The sequence below is a fragment of the Triturus cristatus genome, chromosome 7 (assembly GCF_964204655.1).
Source record: "Triturus cristatus chromosome 7, aTriCri1.1, whole genome shotgun sequence".
Taxonomy (NCBI): Eukaryota; Metazoa; Chordata; class Amphibia; order Caudata; family Salamandridae; genus Triturus; species Triturus cristatus.
The window spans coordinates 1693567469-1693583978 of record NC_140590.1 but is presented as its reverse complement, the minus strand read 5'-3'; the positions used below and the strand labels follow the sequence as shown (position 1 = coordinate 1693583978).

The 16510-nt window shown below is 49.4% G+C and overlaps 1 protein-coding gene across 1 annotated transcript in view; it reads right to left on the bottom strand.

Moving 5' to 3' along the window:
* Window positions 1-16510, bottom strand: part of LOC146812786 (uncharacterized) — a 99053-nt gene that overhangs the window by 19319 nt on the left and 63224 nt on the right. Inside the window, exons 2-4 of the mRNA XM_085614620.1 lie at window positions 15507-15625; window positions 14670-15035; window positions 122-273 (exon numbers count right to left, since the gene is read on the bottom strand). Coding sequence (XP_085470746.1) covers window positions 122-273; window positions 14670-15035; window positions 15507-15625 — 637 coding nt within the window. The remainder of the gene's footprint in view (window positions 1-121; window positions 274-14669; window positions 15036-15506; window positions 15626-16510) is intronic.

Genomic DNA, 16510 nt, shown 5'->3' with positions numbered 1-16510 from the left:
CTGTTGCCTTGAGGCAAGGGCCAGAGTGTTTTTCCTCTTATAACGCATCCCAGCAGAGTGAAGTTTGTATGTGTTACAGCTTGAAAGCCCGTCCCCAGGTGTGCATCACAGCTCCCCTCACCATGTGCTCATGGCTGCGAATAACGGCTAAGTGGCCATCCAGCTCGCGGCAGCTGCGTTCACTGGATTCCCAGTTCTGCTCTAAAGGCGAGTACAGGTAGCAACGGGGGCCAAAGACCACCCAACCTTCTGGACAGAAGATGCACTTCCCACCTGGAAAGGAAGCACAGGAGAAAAAGAGCTATTAAAAAGAAACACTGACAGAAAATGCTCAGATTGGGATTGACGACCGTAGAACCCCCATACAGCATCTCCTCGTGAATCCCCTTGTCTCCAAGAGAATAAAAAAAAGTATTCATGTAATCTTAGCAATATTTATACAGCGCTCTCCCTCGTGACATCGAGGTCTAAGCTCACGCTACTCTAAACTCTGGACCATGTTTTGATAATGTTCGCCTTTACTGTGCTGTGAGTACAATGGCACCCCCAGAGATTTAGCTATTAAATAGGGCTAAAAGCAACAAAAGGACCTGAAGTGATGCTTAGAAATAAACAAACAATTCTACAGTTTAAGGAGTCCACCCCAAAAGGCTGGTTCTTGTAAGGGCCTTTTGCTTGTCTGCGAGGTATCATTTGCTATATCAATGCCTCATACAAAGCCCACAGCAACCACAAGTGGATGCAGTCAGTCTAAAATCTGATCACACCATAGATGTTTTAAGGCATGGGCAAAGTGGCTCTGGCCCAGGGCCCCACCTTAAATGGGCCACCCTGATAGAGCCAACACTGTTCTGCTCAGAGAGTTGCCCTGGTGACCTTAAATAATTCTTAAACAGATTGTTTCAAGTACCCTTTTCCTTTAATTCATTTTAATGTGGGTGATGTGTGAGAGTTTATTTAGAGACATTTTGCAGAAAAATTAGTTTGTTTTATGCAGCATCCATGAAAAAAGTTATTTTAGATCAAAACAGGGCCTCACATATAACAAATGAGAGGGTGTCACAAAGATTATTTGCAGTAATATTGGTGAGCTGCTGCTGTGTCACAATATTGAAAACGCATATCACTATCCTTGAATATTAGATCTAAACACATTTAGAATTTGTAGGAGTGTGCCTGTGCACTGTCAGTGACCTGGCCAAAGAGGGCATGGAAAAGCTGAAACTGGATCATAAAGTCAAAGCTGTTCGAACAGGGGCACCACAAATCTTTAAGATTGTCCCTCGATCACACCACTGGGTGTGCGCTCAACGTTCATGTCCCTGCCACCTGACACGTAAAAAATAGAGTCAAACTAGTTATCTTCTAAAGAATCTGGTAATCATTTCAGGGATGTGAATCACACAGGACGGCTGTGTTCATTACATCGTGACTTTCGGGGTTCTTGGACGTATGGGGAATTTTTACATTTCAGATTCTGAGTGACTACTGTATTCAGGGCTGGACTGGCCATAGCAGGCATCGGGCGGGGTCCCAAGAGGCTGGAAGGGTGGGGGGTGGTTTTGCAGCGGCGGGTGATGGTTTTGTCACTGGGGGCTGGTTTTGCAGTGTTGCTGCAATATCGGCCCCCAGGGGAGGAGGCAGGCTGGTCCTACAAAAATGCCAGGGCTGCTTTGGTATCCCAGTCCGGTCCTGACTGTATTCACAATAACTTGAATTGAATCGAGCATGCCATGGCAGCACTTTCAGTTTGAGTTCCAAAGGATCTTTGTCATGTTTGATAAACACAGTGATTAAAATGTAAATATAAAAGTGTGGGTAATCAGTATCTCATAGTACTGGTTTGATACTCAGAAGTGCAGGTACTCTACTATTAAAAGTATTAGAACCCTACTAAAAAGTGCAGGCACTCCACCATTCAATTGAAAAAAGTGCAGGCACTGAGTACCTATGAGTAACAGTCCATTTGAAGCACTGCAGAAACAGATTTAAGTTTATTGATGTAAAGAACCACCATCCGGGCGAATGATGTCACAAAACATCTGAAAACCCAATGAGACGTCATCAAACAAAGAACGCTCTAGAATGCCTTTTGTTGGTGATTGTTAGAGATGCGGGACTGGGAAGGGAGAACTGTCTTTTCCCTTCACTTGATACCCCCCTTCTGGCCTATTAAAGTCCTAGGGGACCCTGGGGTATTTCTTATGATTTCAGCCTGTGTAGATTTCGTGTAATGTTAGCCTCCTACCCCAACCCTAGCCGAGCTGAAAAGGGATTTACAATCCTCTGTTTGCCACCTTCCTGTCTTTGAGTCCGCGCAGGGAGTGAGGACACTGTTGCTGATGTTGACATTTTAATAATGTTTGTTTACAGCATTTAGTAGCAGTTGTCACCAGGGTCGGGTTGGTAAGCAATGGCCGGGGGCCGGTATTCGAGTTCCAAGTTTTGGGCTGCTTTTTTGGGAAGCCTGGCGGGCCGATTTGGGCGGTATCTGTGTTGTTCGGATGCCGCCAGCGGCCCAGTGGGTTCCTGCGTGGCCTTTCTGAAGGCAGATGGGCCTCCATTACCTCCCTTTTATTAATGGGCCGAAGTGTCACTCCCTTTCTCTCGCTGGGCAGGCCCATTAGTGTGTGTATATTGAGTGGGGGCAGGGGGCCTGAGCAGAAGTGGCCTCCCTTGTTTTCACCAGTGTGAAGTAATCCGTACATTTTTATTTTATCTAAGTAAAGTTAAAAAACCATGCCTCTGCCAGAGACCTTTTTTATAAAACTTCGCTGAAGCAGTGTTTTGTGGAAAGGCAATATGCAAATGTAGGCCACTTTGTTTTGGCGTGCCCGGGCCGATTTTTATTCCCAATCCAACTCTGGCCTGGTTGTCACCTATGGCTAACCTTGGGTTGTTGTGAGCAGACAGCAGATGTGCCCATGTCTTTCATAAAAACAATGGGGCATATTTTCGAGAGGTTGGCGTCATGCTTGCAGCCAGTGCTTCATTTGCACAAAAAAAAGTGCCAGGGCTCTCGTCAGGAGGCCACTGCACTTTGTACCACACATTGCCCCTGCTACACTGCCAATGACAGTAACAACACAATGACTAACATTCACACTCCTACATGTGTGACAAATCAGATTATTTCAGGCACCTAAAGCTATCAGTATGGCTTGGGTGGCAGGTCATATTAATTTTGGATGTATATTAAGTTGATAATTAACTGTTGTTGTGGTCATCTCTAAATCAGCCAGACAGCGCCACCCTGTGGCAGACTGTCAGAGGCCCCAATGCTGACAATTAAGGGCCAGTGCTGAGCACCGGAAACCACTGGCCCAAATTAAGCACTGCCTGCACCACACAATGTGGTACATGTGCGACACAAACCTCTGAGTCAGATATTTTAAGCAGCGCAAAGCCACTTTGCGTGGCTTTAAATGGCTTAAAAAATCTCGAGTAATGCAACGCGTTGGAAATCACTGCATTGCATTACTCTGCGCAAGGGAGGTGTTCCATGGGTGTTGTGGTGTTATTCCCATGCAACTCCCATGGTTTTGACGCATTTCCAGATTTACCAAACCTGCTAAACCTGGGAATGCGCCAAAAAGATACGCCTCCCCAGGATAGGTGAAATGTGGAGAAATATTTTTCTTTCTCCTTGTTAGACTTGGCATCTTTTGGTGGTATTTCCCCATGAGTTTTTGCTTTCTGACCTCCCGGTTTTGCTGATCAGTGGTAAAGTGCAAGTGCTCCTGTGGTGAAGTGTGTTATGGATTGGTGTTTCCATGATTGGATATTTGATTTACTTGTCAGTCCTTAGTAAAGTGCACTGAGTGTGCCAGGGCCTGTGAATCAAATGCTACTCGTGGGCCTGCAGCACTGATTGTGCCACCCACGTGAGTAGCCCTGAAAAGGTACCTCAGACCCGCCATTTCAGAGTCTGCGCGCAGTTTGTAACTGCAATGTCGACTTGGCCAGTGTACACACTGGCCAGTCCCTAACCTTCCCTTTTCTTACGTGTCAGGCACCCCTGTGGGCAGGGTGCAGTGTATGTGAAAGGTTGGACATGCCCTGGTGTGTGTGGCATGCAAAGATAGTGAATTACTGCCAATTTAGTTTTTCACTATTGCAAGGCTACCTGTTCCCCATAGGACAGAATGGGAAGTTTGTTTATAACTAAGGCTCCCAGTTTTCCGTTTTACTGATTTTTACAGATAAATACAGGCAGAAAGTTATTTCTTTTCTTGTCTGTAATTATTTTTAAATGTGGATAAAAACGGAAATTGGTTGTTTTTTTAGTGTTTCTAAATACCCTTTGCCGTGACTGCCAGGCCAATAACTGTGTGGATTGCTAGGTAAGGGGGTTAAAAAATAAAGACATTTTAGTAAAGAGGCTTAAACAACAGGAGCTATGCACAAGGCTGATACCGAAAAGTGCTATCTTCTGCGGGTGTTCATATCACTGAAACCTCGCAGGCATTTAAGCAGGACTGCATGTTTATTGGTTAAATAAATGTGGAAAATTACCAGTTTCACCTTTACTTTTTCACAAAACCCATAATAAATATGAATAAATACAGATAAATTTGACAAAAAATAAATATGGATAAATACAGATGGAAATGACAAAAAATAAATACAATAAAGCCGGGAGCCCGGGGAATTAGGTAGGAAAATAAAGTTTAGTATGCCTGAACTCAGAATCTAAAGATGCATCTTTTAGTGAAGGTGATTTTTACGTTCTGTGTTTGAAAATACCACTTTTAGAAAGTAGGTATTTTCTTTGTCAGTCATCCCGTGTGCCCCTGCTGGAACATGGATTGCCTGTCTGGGTTTTTGGATGACAGAAGGCTGGGGGAGGAGGAGTGGCTCCAGATAGTCTAGGTGGGTCAGGAAAGGGCTGAATAGACCTGGGCTGCAATGGAAATCACACCAGAGAAGGAACAACTGGTTCTGGCTGTGCACAGACACTCTCTGCCGAAGATATCAAAGGATTTTGGGATATAAATATTGGGGCCCAGACCCCTGAACTTTAGAACTCTTTTGGATCAAGAAGACTGCCAAGAAGAAGAGCTGGAGAAGCTGTGAGGAGGAACTACCACTTTGCTGTGTGCTTTGCTGTGTTGGCCTGCAGTGGCTGCTTCTGTCTTGGGCAGTGAAAGGACGGGACTGAACTTTCTGCAATCTACTTTGTGAGTCTCTCCAAGGGCTGGAGATAGAGCCTGCCCCCTGTTCAAGAAGTCTCAGGAACAGCAAAGAATTCAGCAGTGGAGACTGTATGTTTTGTGGTGCAATAGAAGAAAAGCAACTCAACAACGTCTACGATGCCACTGCCGACTCCGTGTCCTGAAGGCACCACCGCAACGCCGTACCACGACCCTGGTCTCACAGACGATGCCTGCTGACGCCGCCACCGAAGCTCTGCTCGCACTGCAACCTTTGGGCACCGCACTCCGCACCGCAACAACACCTTGGCACCGCAGAGGGCACCGCCGCAATGCCACACAGTGACCCTGGTCTCACCGCCGCCACCTGCTGATGCCGCCACTGAGCCATTGCTCGCACCGCGACCTGTAGGCACCGCATTCCGCACCGCCTCTCTTCACGATGATGCCGCTCCACGCCGAAATAGACGCCGCTGCTTGCACCGTGGTTCGAGGGCACCGCTCGTAAAGATACACGACACACCACCCTCATCCGGCACTGCAGCCTTGGCCTATCGACTCCGGCGCCATCGACTCCAGTTCCGTCAGCCAATGACAGTGCTTCAGCAACGATGACGCCGCTTCTTGCACCGTGACCTGCCAGCACCGTGACGAGCACCACCTCCATCCCGCACCGCGACCCTGGTCTCACCGACGATGCCATCTGACGCCGCTGCTAGCACCGCGACCTGAGAGGACCGCATGCCGCACCACTGCACTTCACACCACAGCACACAAAGCCTGCCGACGCCAGTGCTCCTGACTCCAACGGAGAGGAGATCGACCTGCAACGCGTGTGACTTCGAGGATCCCGATGGCTCCTGCAAATGCTTTACACACTGCCTCTAAGATAAGCCTGACTGCTCGTGCCAATCTACCAAGGGGGTAAGCAGGGGTTATTTTAGGAGTGTAACTCCCTTACCCTGACTAAGAAGAAGGGTCCCTATTTGGACAAAGGTGCAAGCCCTTGCCAACTAGAGACCCCCATTTCTAACATTGGTTGTCAGCGGTGAGGACAGGACTTGCGTTTGCACTTGACTTACAGTGATTGGTGTGCACTACTACCATATCGCAGACCATTACGTGCCACATACTGGTTCTTTTTCTTTTTGGCCAATTTTTGATCTTGCCAGTTTGAACTTCCTACTTCATCATGCCGGAATCAAGATCATCAACTGTTGCATCCTTGGAAATTGCCTTTGAGGAGGTTAGGTTGGAATCCTACAATGTTAGGGAATTGAAATCAATTTGCAAGAACCTAAAAGTGCAAGTCAGAGGCCTCACTAGGAAGGACGAGCTACAAAAAGTGCTGAGGGCCTGGGTAGCAGCTAGACATGCCAGCCAGCAGTCTGGTGATCTCAGTGGAGAGGCGGAGGAGCCTATTCCTAGGGTAGGTTAGCTTTTGGGAGGGGGGAACCCTCCAGGCACCAGTGGCCTGTCCCCAGAAGAGCTGGAGGACATGCGATAAGCAAGGAGAGTGGCAGTAGAACTGGAGAAGCTTAGGTTAGCCATGGAAGAGAAAAATATGACGTTAGATCACAAAATCAGGATAAAGGAGCTGGATCAGAGGAGTAGAGCCAGCTCAGATGGTGGCAGCAAGCCGTCAAGACAGGCAGACAGAATTGTACACATCCCTAAGAATGTAGGCGAGGAATTCAAGAAGGGGGATGACATACAAAGGTGGTTTCAGGGGTACGAGGCAGCAATCTACATGAATGGGGTCCTTGAGGAGAATTGGGGAGCAGGATTGTGGCCTCTCTTCCCAAAGGAAGCAAGGGATACTTTAATAGCTTTGGGTAAGGGGTATCATCTCACCTATCCAGACATGAAGGACGCCCTCCTCACTAAGTATGGACTTACTTCTGAAAAGTACAGGGATCAGTTCAGGTCCAGTTAGAAGTCTGATGCCACACTTGGTTGGAATGTGTGGATGTGTTTTACCGATCACTGGATGGCTGGGTGAAGGGCAGTAATGTGACAGATTTTCAGGAGCTCTACAATTTGATTGCATGGGAGCACTTGTCTAGTCTATGTTTTGCAGATCTTCGCCAGCACCTAGTTGATAGTAAGCTGACTGACCCCAGGAAGCTTGCTATGGAGGCGGACTGCTGGGTGAGTACCAGTGTCCACAAGAAAGCATTTGGGGGAGACTCAGCCAAAGGTGGGCAGGGTCCCCAGCAGAAAAGTGGGGGGACAAGGGTAAAGCACAGGAGTTCTGTAAAGGGCTCCAAACTAACACCCAGGGTAAAGGTTTCCCTCTCCCCGGAGATAAGAAACAAGTAGTCTCGTCAGGAAAGCCTGCTAAGACTAGCCCCCGCAAGTGATCAGGTGGGGCACATGAAGGGGGACCCCAGGTGCTCAAAGGGGGCTCAGCCACCCACTGGTGGGCAGTCCAAAGTGTTGGCTAGTGTAGCGCTTGGAGAAGAGGAGTACCCACAGGAGGGTGGGGACCCCGCAGAAACGACCCCCGTCTTAATAGGGGACATTGAGTTGGTCCCAGGACACCAGGTGCCCCCTAACACAAAGAAATACAGCACCTGGGTGACAATCAATGGGAAAAGGGTAGAGGCTCTCAGAGATACAGGAGCCAGTGTGACCTCAGTCTGGTGTCGCCTGGTCTCTGAGAAGCAGGTGGTCCCAGGGGCATTTCACCAAGTAATTGTGGTGGACAATTCAGAGCGCCAGTGTCTGGTGGTGCAGGTTCCCTTCGAGTGGGGGGGTTTCAGGTCCCTTCAGGGGGGTTGTGAGCCCTTCCATACCTGTAGATTGTCTGCTAGGTAACGACCTGGAGCAATCCTTGTGGGAGGATGTTGAGCTCAGGTTTCACTTGGAGATGCTTGGGTTGCCAGAGTGGGCATGCGTGTCCACTCGGTCAATGGCTGCCAGAGAGGGTGGTCAAGAGGACTTGGAGCCTGAAACAGTTGCCCAAGTCCCTGCAAAGAGAAAGGGCAAGGGGCGCGGGAAACCTGCCCCTGAAGTTCCCACGGACCGGGAGGAGGCGGACCTTAAGGGGGACGCCCCAGTGCCTACAGGGGAGCAGGTAGCTGAACTGGGGACATCTCTGAGCTGACCCATTGGCAGCAAGAAGGGGGTCCCACCAGGGAGTAATTCTGCAAGGAGCAAAAAGAGTGCCCTTCTCTAGAGGGTCTGCGGCAGTAGGCTGCAGACCAGGCAGCTGGTGATCAGTCTGGGTCACACTGATCTACTGGGAGATTGATCTCCTGTATAGTGAGCCTAAGGTCGCTGAGCCTGGGTCAGCCCGTGTGCTGGTGGTACCCCAGTGTTTCAGGACCTTCCTACTGGGTCTGGCTCATGATGTGCCTTTGGCTGGATATTTGGGGCAGGACAAGACCTTTGATAGGCTTGTCACCCACTTCTTCTGGCCCCAAATGTGAAGGCAGTCAGGTGGACATTGCAGGTCTTGCCAAACTTGCCAGGCAAGTGGTAAGAGTGGGAGGAAGGTCAAAGCTCCTCTCCAACCTTTTCCCATTGTTGGGTCACCCTTTGAGAGGGTAGGGATGGACATTGTGGGGCCACTGGATCCCAAGACAGCCATGGGCAACAGGTACATCCTGGTCTTGCTGAACCATGCCACCCGGTACCTGGAGGCAATCCCTCTCAGGACAACGACGGCGCCAGTGGTGGGCCGGGCGTTAATGGGGATCTTTTCTCGGGTGACGGTTCCCCAGAGAGGTGGTTTCTGACAGAGGGACCAACTTCATATCCAAGTCTATGACATCCCTGTGGAAGGAGTGTGGTGTAACCTACAAGTTCACCACCCCTTACCACCCACAAGGTAACGGTCTGGTGGAGGGATTCAACCAGACCTTGAAGTGCATGATTAAGGGTCTAACAGAACCTATGAGGAGTAAGTGGGACGTCCTCTTGCCGTGCCTTCTGATTGCATACAGGGAGGTACCACAGAAGTCTCTTGGGTTCAGCTCCTTCGAGCTTCTGTATGGTCACCCTGTGAGAGGACCTCTGCATTTGGTGAAGGAAGGCTGGGAGGCAGCTCCCAGGAAAACTCCCCAGGATGTGTTTAGTTACATGCTGGCCTTCAGAAACCAAACTGCCCGCTTCAGGAAACTCGCTCAGGTGAACCTAGAAGCAAGCCAGGAAGAAATGAAGAAGTGGTATGACCAGAATGCCACTCTTGTCGAATTTCATCATGGACAAAAAGTGTGGGTCATGACCCCAGTGGAACCTTGTGCCTTGCAGGACAAGTGGACTGGGCCGTTTGAGGTGGTGAAGCGCAAAAGTGATGTCACCTACCTGGTGGATTTGTGGGCTCCAAGGAACCCTTTGAGCGTCCTCCACGTGAACCGCCTCAAGCCTCACTTCGAGAGGTCCAAAGTGAGCATGCTCTTGGCGACAGATAAGGGATGGAAGAGGAGAGTGAGCCTTTCCCTGACCTCCTGTCTACCAAGGAAGGTGATGGGTCAGCGTAAGGTGTGATCCTCTCCCCAACACTGACCGCAGATCAGCAGAGCAACTGTCACCAGTTGTTAGGACAGTTTGCCCCACTGTTCTTCCTGACCCAAGGTGTTACTCACTGGAGTACCCACAACGTGGACACCGGTGACAGCCCTCCTGTGAAGCACGAGATTTACAGGTTGACTGACCCGGCCAGAATTAAAGAGGAGGTCTTTAAGATGTTGGTGTTAGTAGTGATTGAGCCTTCCAACAGTCCTTGGGCCAGCCCAGTGGTCTTGGTCCCAAAGGCTGCTGCACCCGGTGCCACTACAGAACTGCGGTTTTGTGTGGACTACCGTGGGCTCAACGCCGTCACCAGGACTGACGCACACCCCATCCCCAGAGCTGATGAGCTCATTGATCGGTTGGGAGCTGCCAAGTTCCTCAGCACTTTTGATTTAATGTCTGGGTACTTGCAGATTGCCTTAACCGATGGGGCCAAGGAGAGGTCAGCATTTTCAATCCCAGAAGGACATTACCAGTTCCGGGTGATGCCCTTTGGGTTGAAGAATGCCCCTGCCACCTTTCAGAGGTTGGTCAACCAGGTGTTGACTGGGCTAGAGGATTTCAGTGCCGCCTACCTGGATGACATCGCAGTGTTCAGTTCCAGCTGGGAAGAACACTTCCACACCTCGGTGAAGTGTTGAAGGCGCTGCAGAGGGCAGGCCTCACGATCAAGGCCAGTAAGTGCCAGATTGGGCAGGGTTTGGTGGTGTACTTGGGACACCAGGTAGGAAGCGGCCAGGTGGCACCCCTACAACGCAAGATTGACACCATTCTGGCTTGGGAGCCCCCCCAAGACCCAGACAGAGGTGAGGGCCTTCTTAGGGCTCACCGGGTACTACAGGAGGTTTGTTAAGGGGTATGGCACCATTGTTGCCCCCTTAACAGAGCTGACTTCCAGGAAGCAGCCCAACAAGGTGATTTGGACTGAGTCCTGCCAGAGGGCTTTTGATGCCCTGAAGGCCGCCATGTGCACGGCACCCGTACTCAAGGCACCAGACTTCTCCAAGAAATTTGTTGTGGAGACTGACGCTTCAGAGCATGGAGTGGGAGCGGTGCTCTCACAACTGAACGAAGGGGGCCTAGACCAGCCTGTAGTCTTCCTTAGCCGGAGACTACTCAACAGGGAACGGAGGTGGAGTGCCATAGAAAGGGAAGCTTTTGCTGTGGTCTGGGAGCTGAAGAAGCTGAGACCATAACTGTTTGGGACTCACTTCCAGGTTCAGACAGACCACAGGCCCCTCAGATGGTTGATGCAAATGAGGGGTGAGAATCCAAAGCTGCTGAGGTGGTCCATCTCCCTACATAGAATGGACTTTACGCTGGAACACCGTCCTGGCACAGAACACACCAATGCAGATGGTCTCTCCAGGTTCCTCTGCCTTAGTGAAGAGAACTCCCAGGAGGGTGGGTAGTCGTCCCTACTTTCAGCTGAAGGGGAGATGTGTTAGACTTGGCATCTTTTGCCGTGTTTCTCCTGAGTTTTTGCTTTCTGACCTCTCGGTTTTGACTCTGTTTTTGCTGGCGTAGCGTTTCTGCGCACTTTGCGCACTGCTGATCGGTGGTAAAATGCAAGTGCTCCTGTGCTAAAGTGTGTTATGGATTGGTGTTTCCATGATTGGGTATTTGATTTACTTGTCAGTCCTTGGTAAAGTGCACTGAGTGTGCCAGGGCCTGTGAATCAAATGCTACTCGTGGGCCTGCAGCACTGATTGTGCCACCCACGTGAGTAGCCCTGAAAAGGTACCTCAGACCTGCCATTGCAAAGTCTGCGCGCAGTTTGTAAATGCCATGTCGACTTGGCCAGGGCACACACTGGCCAGTCCCTAACCTTACCTTTTCTTAGGTGTCAGGCACCCCTAAGGTAGGCCCAAGGTACCCCTGTGGGCAGGGTGCAGTGTATGTGAAAGGTAGGACATGCCCTGGTATGTGTGGCATGTCCTGATAGTGAATTACAACCAATGTTGTTTTTCACTATTGCAAGGCTACCTGTTTCCCATAGGACAGAATGGGAAGTTTGTATATAACATCTTATAAACCTAACTGGCCCGGGGAATTAGGTAGGAAAATAGAATTTAGTATGCCTGAACTCAGAATCTAAAGATGCATCTTTTAGTGAAGGTGATTGTTACATTCTGTGTTTGAAAATACCACTTTTAGAAAGTAGTTATTTTCTTACTCAGTCATCCCGTGTGCCCCTGCTGGAATGTGGATTGCCTCTCTGGGTTTTTCGGATGACAGAAGGCTGGGGGGGAGGAGGAGTGGCTCCATATAGTCTAGGTGCGTCAGCAAAGGGCTGAATAGACCTGGGCTGTAATGGAAATCACACCAGAGAAGGAAGAACTGGTTCTGGCTGGGCACAGACACTCTCTGCCGAAGAGATCAAAGGATTTTGGGATATAAATATTGGGGCCCAGACCCCTGAACTTTAGAACTCTTTTGGATCAAGAAGACTGCCAAGAAGAAGAGCTGGAGAAGCTGTGAGGAGGAACTACCACTTTGCTGTGTGCTTTGCTGTGTTGGCCTGCAGTGGCTGCTTCTGTCTTGGGCAGTGAAAGGACGGGACTGAACTTTCTGCAATCTACTTTGTGAGTCTCTCCAAGGGCTGGAGGTAGAGCCTGCCCCCTGTTCAAGAAGTCTCAGGAACAGCAAAGACTTCAAGCTCTTCTTCCCTCAGCACTGGGGACTGTGTGTTTTGTGTTGCAACAGAAGAAAAGCAACTCAACGACATCTACAACGCTGCTGCCGACTCCATGTCCTGAAGGCACCGCAGAGGGCACTGCCGCAACACCGCACAGCGACCCTGGTCTCACCGTCGACGCAGGCTGACGCTGCCACCGAGCTGCTGCTCGTACCGCGACCTGTGGGTACCGCACTCTGCACCGCTTTGCGACAACGCCTTAGCACCGCAGAGGGCACCGGTGCAATGCCGCACCGCAACCCTGGTCTCAACGACGATGCCCGCTGATGCCGCCACCAAGCTGTTGCTCGCACTGCGACCTGTGGGCACCGCACTCCGCACCGCCTCGCTTCACGACAACGCCTTGGTATCCTTGACGATAACGCTCCACGCCGAAATCGACAACGCTGCTTGCACCATGGTTCGAGGGCACCGCACGTAAAGATACACGATGCACCGCCCTCATCCCGCACCGCAGCCTTGGCCTATCGACGCCGGCGCTATCGACTCCAGTTCGTCAGCCTACGACAGCGCTTCAGCAACGACGCCGCCGCTGCTTGCACCGTGACCTACTAACACCGTGATGAGCACCGTCTTCATCTCGCACCGTGACCCAGGTCTCACCGACAATGCCATCTGACGCCGCCACCGAGCTGCTGCTCGCACCACAACTTGAGGGCACCACACCGCTGCACTTCGCACCGCAGCACACGACGCCTGCCGACGCCAGCGCTCCTGAATCCAACAGAGAGGAGATCGACGTTCAACGCGTGTGACTCCGAGGGCCCCGACGACTCCTGCACTGACCTCCGGAACCGATGCCTGCAGATGCCTTTTTTTCAGAAGCTCAACGAGAGGTCATTGATGCCCTGCATTTCTAAAAGGTACTGTTTGCGGGTCTTCCCAACACCGTAGCTGACCTGCGATGCCGCGGTCAGTCAGAACTGTTTGGATTTGTTTGCTCACAATGCCGAGATAGCCCTGGATGAAGCTATCGACATCAAGGAACTGTTTTTAAAGCGGATTTTGATAACTGTTGATGTTTAAGTACTGTATTGTGGATTTTTTTTTATCGTTTTTGGTCTTGTCTTAAGTATATAAAAATATTGGATATTTTTCTAAACTGGTGTGGTGTCCTTTTGTAGTGCTTACACTGTATTACTGTTGGTTATGTGCAAATGCTTTACACACTGCCTCTAAGATAAGTCTGACTGCTCATGCCAAGCTACCAAGGGGGTGAGCAGGGGTTATTTTAGGAGTGTAACTCCATTTCCCTGACTGGGAAGAAGGGTCCCTATTTGGACAGAGGTGCAAGCCCTTGCCAACTAGAGACCCTCATTTCTAACACTCCTCGTTACTTCCTCTTTATATATGTGCTGCATTCTGCAGCACACATAGATAATAGAAATGTGCCTCTAAGCATTATTTTTGTGCAGCAAGGTGCCAATTCCTGCACAAAAACACTTCTGCATGCAACATAGGTAACCTTGCACCATAGGGGTGCCTGCTTTGGCGCTGGGCAGCCCATTGTGCTCCAGCGCAGGGGGAAAGCACAGGAATGCGCCATATGCCTTAAATACTGCTCATTCCTGCCATTTCCCAGTGGCGCAGTGAAGTGCAGTGCAGCAAGGGTGCTTGCTGTGCTGCACTGCGCCAACTGCCACAAATATGACCCAAAGTGCTTGCAACTGAACTTTTGCTAGTCCTGCTGCCTACAGATATCAGTGTTTACCCTTATAATTTGAGTCTGGCTATTGCCCTGTAAAACTACTTTCCTACGTGGCAGCAAATGTTGTGAGGGTGTCAGTTCACATCTATGGTACTCTACTGAAGATTGTTTGTTCTCTGGAATGGGCTGTATGCCACAATATCGTCTCCAGAGACATCGAGCTATAACTATATCAGAACTAGAATATCAATTCTCGAAATATCACCAGGTAAGTATATATTTTCTGTTACTACCTGTGCCATGGCAATATTTTTGGATTTGATACTATGGTCATATTTCAACAGGGATATTGACCATATGTGTTTCTGGCTTTGCTTTTGCACCTCATTTGGTTGCTGCTTTTTGTCTTCAGTCAGACAATATGGTGGCTACCACACTCACATGTCAACGGAGACATTGCAGTTATTTAATGGAACTCAGTGGCCATTCCTTAAAATAAGGCTAGGATAAGCAAGTCCATAGAGATCTGGTGCTGTGCAAATCCTTCAGAATAGTATCCAGAAAAGTGTTCCTGGAACTCTGAAGGCCTCTGCCCATAGTCCACATATTGATGACCCACCCCTTGAACTTTAGATATATCCCCATAGCTTACTAGGGTCTTCAGGGTCCATGGTCTTGTTGCAGCTGCGATAGAGAGAGCTATTCTTGGACAGGAAGAGGTTATTTTCCCGCATGTCCTTGCATTCTTCGTTCACCATGACGTAGTGCTGCAGAAGGCGCTTCTTCTGCTCGCGCTCCACCTCCACCTCCATCTGGAATTTCTTATGGCTAGCCAGCATGTCAGGAAGGGTCTGCTCCTGCAGCTCCCGGCACTCCTGCTCTAGAGATGACCGGTTGCGCTCTGTCTCCTCCCGCTCAGCCCGCTCCAATTCCAGCTCCTTTAGGCAACGGGTACCATTGGCTCGGAGTTTATCAAGCTCTTCCGAATCCTGTGCCAAGCGGGCGGATACCTGCAGGTCTATGAAGAGGACACAGAGAAAGAATAACTTTTCATCAACTTGCGAATATCAATGTAGGCTTACAAAATGTTTGTTGAGACTACAGAGTGCAAGGCCTTCCTATAATATGTTACTAATGGGCACGCGCATGATTGTGTGCACTCGGTTTCTGACTTTATATTGTCACCAGTCCTCTGTTGAGTGGGTGAGAGTATGTACCTGCTGTTTGGCATACTTCAGGATTTATTTTTTGTGGCTCTGCCTATGATTCCTGATCTGAACCTGCATGTTAGACTGTGTTCTGTACCAGTGTCTCACTCCAGCAATGCATTATTGGGGTCAGCTTGTATTGATCATAGTGTGTCTTGTGGCTTCAATCAATCAATCAATCAATCAGTCAGTCGATTTGTATAGCGCAGCTAATCACCCGAGAGGGTACCCAGCTCTATGCCGGAATACTGTTTTTATAGTAAAGATGCACTTGTACTCACAAAGGCACAGAAGTGTGACACTCAAGGCCAGCAGCAGAAGCACGATCAAGAGAAAGCCCAGCAGCAGCCACCGCTTTAGGTGGGTCCGGAAGCCCGAGGGGGTGAAAGTCCGGCAGATCCTGAGAGAGAAGACCCATGGCAAGTATTATTTCACAAGAGCAGATTAGGCCTGCTACTTCCAAATGACTCCCCTTCACAATACCGCAGGTTCCTTACATTACACTGGTTCGAAGAGACACTCATGCCCCTCAGTGGGAATGCTTACTGGTCCAATTAATGGGAAGGGGACATTGACACATTTGGTTGCATGGGAAAACACAGACTTCCTTCAAACATTGTGAACTGTATTTCAAGCCTAAATCCAACTAAACTCAGTTTCGATAAATTATAGCTCTGAGTTAATAAACTTTTAACTTCAGCTAAGTCATATCTGAGGTTAAATGCTTCAAAGTGGAATTAGGTGAATGTCGAATTTTTAAGGAACATATTTTTGTAAGGTCAAGAGTTTGATAGTTACATTTTAGAGTTTATGTTTTCGGAAATATGCTTTTTCCCGTCTATATTTTTAGGTCGAGCGTTACGGAAGCGTGTATGCACTGCTCGCTCTGCGAGGCGTGCTGTATTAGGGTATGCACTAGAAGCCCCGCCCACTCTCCGTCCATATTTTTAATTGGCTTGTGCCATGGTCCTTCGAAAACGCTGGCTTCCGATTCATTATGAGGCTTGTTAGTCCCTCCTTGGTACCGCCTTGTCTCCATTTGTTACCACCCACAAAGACTGGACCTTTTACTGGTGTTGTTACATTCTCTGCTTTATAAGTTGGTGAGCACTATTTTCCTTAATGCTCTTCCCTTATTCCACCCACGACATCGCAGCACGCCGCACGCTTACTACTGTATGTATTTAAATTACTACGCGATCCGCTTTAACTATAGCGGCCGCACATATTCACTTATTTAATTTACGGCGCAGTCCGCTTTCAGTTTAGTGGCTGTGCTTATTTA